At 31.1% G+C, this 4482-nt stretch overlaps 1 protein-coding gene across 1 annotated transcript in view; it reads right to left on the bottom strand.

Annotated features, from left to right (window-relative positions):
- LOC107626407 overlaps window positions 1195-4482 on the bottom strand; it is a 4410-nt gene continuing 1122 nt past the window's right edge. The window contains exons 2-4 of the mRNA XM_016329282.2: window positions 3173-3377; window positions 1726-2233; window positions 1195-1575 (exon numbers count right to left, since the gene is read on the bottom strand). Of these exons, the coding sequence (XP_016184768.1) occupies window positions 1572-1575; window positions 1726-2233; window positions 3173-3377 (717 nt within the window). The 3' untranslated portion in view covers window positions 1195-1571. The remainder of the gene's footprint in view (window positions 1576-1725; window positions 2234-3172; window positions 3378-4482) is intronic.

The raw sequence follows: 4482 nt of genomic DNA, 5'->3' as shown, positions 1-4482 counted from the left end.
TAATATTCGGTATTACAAACTCACCCACATCATATTTACACATAATATTTAAGGATTTTATCTATTATTTGACCTAGACAAATTCCAAATCCAAATACACCTGTTGCAAAATATATATATAGAATTATAGACTACTAGATCAGGTCTTGTATACAAAATGGTAACTTGGCTCAGCATTTAGGATCTTTTATTTTAACCGATGTGCTTAATTTGTACTTCCTAATTCATGTTGAGTAAATCTTCGATCTTCTTAAAAATCCGAATGCGTTGCTCTTACATAATTTAATATATTTGACTAAATTATTATATAATAATTTTTAACTTTTTACTTTACATAAAAATAATTATATAGAGTATTTATCTTTTTGGACCGTAACCTGTTAGCATAATGGGCTCTGTTCAAGATGTTCAAAGCCCACTAGGATGGCAACCACACCTTAATGGGCTTACAATAGAATGTCCTTGGCAGGTCATCTGTGATGGGCCTACATAAAAATTTATAATTAACTCATTAAGTAAAATAGACCCATTAACAAAAACAAGAGGAAAAAAAAAGAGAGGTTATTAAATAAACCAAACTAGCAGGTCACTTTTTTAAATGAACTAATTAACAGCACCCTCCTTTTTACTTTTTGAATAAATTCCTTATCCATAAGGGTACCAAACGATATTGATTGATCACTACTGATAGTTGAAAGGCATAACCAGCTACAGAGAAGCTAAGTAGCCATGAATAAAATACACAATGAATCAATTTTGGAAAAGAAAAAGAAAAAAAGGAGAAACAAATTACAAAGCAAGAATGAAAAAAGATTGATTAGTCATTGTCAAATTGTTCCTTTCTTGCTTCAGCTTCTCAAAATTACATTATTCTGTCTACACTACACTGGCCTAGACTCTCTCATATTCCTCCTTTTTCATGATGAAGTTTGTTGGAGGAGACATATAATTCAAGCAGTGAAATGTAATTATCATGTTAAATTGCTTTCTTGATGAGACCCTTTTCTAAATCCTATGCTAACTTCGAATATTTGTGCACTGAACTGTCTTTTTATAGTGAAAGTTGAGTACGCATGTTTTGCAATTTTATTTTGGTTTATAAGAAGTATAAGCAAACACACACTATCTTGAACAATGAATAACCAAATTGGAATCTAAAATTTTCAAATAAATTTTGAACATAACATGATTAGTGAAAAACTGAAAATAGAAATGATAGTGTATAAGAAACGAAGGTAAATAATTTACAACATCCTCAGCCAAGTACTACATAAGTCATGTACACATTTCTTATGTTTCCCCTTAAACTCACATAATCTATTTAGGACTGTTTTTATCTAATTAGCCTATCCTAATAAGTTGCATGTGAGACTGTACTCTTCTAATAAAGAATAAACATAATTATTCATACTACAATCCTGTCATCAACAGCTTTAAAATTTGCCCATATGAACATCCAAAAGATCAAGTGTGTCTACCCTGATGTTATATCTTGTGATCTGAAGGTCATGGATTCAAATCTTGGGGTTTTTCTTAGAACAGGGGTAATGTTAGGAGTCATATATTTCTTTTCAAACCCCGCCAAACGAAATTCCGGCACACTCAACAATCCTTTTTAACATACAAGGTCACGGATTCAAATCGTGAAAACAACAGATTAAGGGTAAGTAATGTTAGCCGATCTTGAAATCACACTAGGTGAAAAGACTTGCACTTCCCTTTTAATACACTAGTTCCTCTGAAAATTCCTCCATTAAAAGGGCAAAGATAGCAAGCTCAAGTTCTCCAGCCAAGTCTCTTACCTGTTGTGAATTTTTCTTCCACCCACTTTCCTCTCTTGAGAAGTCCTCATCTATCATCATATCAATGGTGTTGGACTCCACTTCCTTCCATAGTTCCAACCTCTTACAAACCCTTTCTATCACCATCTCCTTATCTCTTGGGCAATCAAATTCCGCAATCTCTTCCTCCATAATGAGATCATAAACTAGTCTCTTGAGATCCTCCGGAACTCGCCATCTGCTTGATTGGTTGACGATTGCATACACTATTTCTCTCAATTCCTTTTCTTCATGTGACAATTCGCTATCGCCGTCTCCGCAACTATCCTCGTTGATATATGTTCCATACTGGTTGTTTTCTTGATCTAACATTCTTTGCTCAAGTTCCAATGGATCTAACTCAGCCAATTTCTCAAATCTACTTAGCCGGTATAATAGTTGTTGCTTTGTTCCTGTGAAATTTAAACACAAAAGATGATCAATTATAAATGTCAAATTAGTTCTAAAAATTATTTATCATATAATGAATAACTTCTTTCAAAAGTTTAAGCCAGTCTGAAGTACTCAATCAAAAAGGATTCAGTAACATGTGATGATCTAAACTCAGACCATAAAAGGCATGACATATTTATACCTAACACACAAATGCAAATACAACATGTTTAAAAACTTGAATAATTGATATGCTATTTTAGACCCTATGGAAAACAGCAACAAATTAGAAACGTGATGATGCATTAAATTAAAGGTTTATTAGAATGTAGAAGCTAGTGTTTGAAGTGGTTGGGAGTTGAAGATACAGTAATAAAGTTAAAATGCAACGTATCTATGTTTAGCAATGGCTCACTCACCACATGGAGATGGACCACTTTCAACGAAGTTGGAAAAGATAAGGAATAATAAAAATTCTCAACAACTAATCTTTAAGAGTTTAAAAAGTACCACCAAGAAAACTTGATAAAACAATGAAAACAGTTACACATATTGCTGCAAATAATAGTGAATATATATTTCCCCAAGAAAGTAAAATGTGGGACATGATCAAATTTGCAATGTATTGGTTGTGTCTAGTAATAAACAGAGTAGTAGTAGGCCAAGTCCACATTGAATGCGAAAACAACTATCTTTCAAAATGGAACCCTACCAAGATAGAGAGATATGATTGATGGTTGGGATATCATCTTATTCAATTAGAGACCCCCTCTTGTGCCATTTTGCAACAGACAATCAACTTTGAAGAACCGTGTACGATGTTAAATGTTTATGGAAAACGACCATACAACAAGGGAAAAAAAATGAAATTTTTTTAAATAGTAAAAAATTACTATTGTAAGTTTTCATAAATAAAATAAAATAATTAAAAAATAAAAAAGGGAAGGAAAATAGCATACTCTGTACATTGGCGTAGCTACAATCCAAATCAAAACCTTCCTCATCATCATCATTGCTTTCATGAACATCATCATCATCCTCAAATGGTGGGTCTAAAACTGATACAGGACTACATTGTTCTTTTTCTTCTTCTTCTTCTTCTTGCTTCCCTGATTGGAATTTGTTGATGCTATCATCTCCATTATTATTATTATGTTCTTTGTCCTAATATGAAAAATACACAACAAACAACATTAGTTAGAATATTCTCCTAATTGGGTTGTTATAACATAATTCCTTAATATATAATAATTGAGTTTGTTATTGACTTCTATTTTGTTTTAATATTTGGTTACTTACTTGCCATATAGGACCCTACGCGTAATTAGAACAAAAATACAAACTAGAAACTATTATCTAAAGTCGAATGTCGGGGTCTATAATAATAACAACAATAAAACAAAAAAAAAGAAAAAACAAATAAAAATCTTTTGTCTTGTTTTGCAGAAAATTTATACTTACCAGAATAACCAATTAGAAGTGTAAAACAAAACAAATTTAAAAAAAATAAATAAAAAGGAAAAAAGATTTGCATGGCAGACACATGATCGAAAAATACAATTTTGGAAATCCATGAAACTGTTCACTAATATGAAACTGAATTGACATATTTGACCCCAGCTTAGATTTAATCTTTCAAACAATTTTGCATAAAAATCATAGGGGCATTACAGTCATTGTAAGCAGAGTCTCCGGCAAAATCTGCAAACCCAGATCCCATTTGCCGACAACAAAAATATAAACCACTGAGCAAATGTCAACTCACGAGCTGAACTCGGTTCCCCAACTCAGTACTTAATAGTACCGAGTCAGACCAGCGAGTTCTGACTTTTTTTCTTCAATCAAAATCACCGGATCTCTGTTATTTTCTTTAATCTAACTAATTCAACAATTCACATAATTAATGGCTTTCATTAAGAAATTAAGTAGTAAGTAATAATATTAGTGATATAGCTTTTTTTAAAATGGCTTTCATTAAGAAATTGAATTTTCGCTTGGTAATTAATTTTGTTCCTTCATTCATGATATTTATATTATATTATTTCCTAACTAATAATGTAGTTTGAATTAAATTGGCCTATCCTTTTAAAGCAAAATTAGTAAAGGTATAAATTAGATAATTTAAATTAAATGAAATATATAAGAGACTTATCACTAAATAAAGTATAGATTTAATTGGCTAATGAGTAATAGCTCAAATAAGAGTCTCTTCTTTTTAGTAAAAAAAAAGTATAAATTTAATTGCAAATTAAACTAATAATTACTATTT

This window comes from Arachis ipaensis, chromosome B02 (genome assembly GCF_000816755.2).
Source record: "Arachis ipaensis cultivar K30076 chromosome B02, Araip1.1, whole genome shotgun sequence".
Classification (NCBI taxonomy): Eukaryota; Viridiplantae; Streptophyta; class Magnoliopsida; order Fabales; family Fabaceae; genus Arachis; species Arachis ipaensis.
This window is presented reverse-complemented; position numbering and strand designations above follow the sequence as displayed.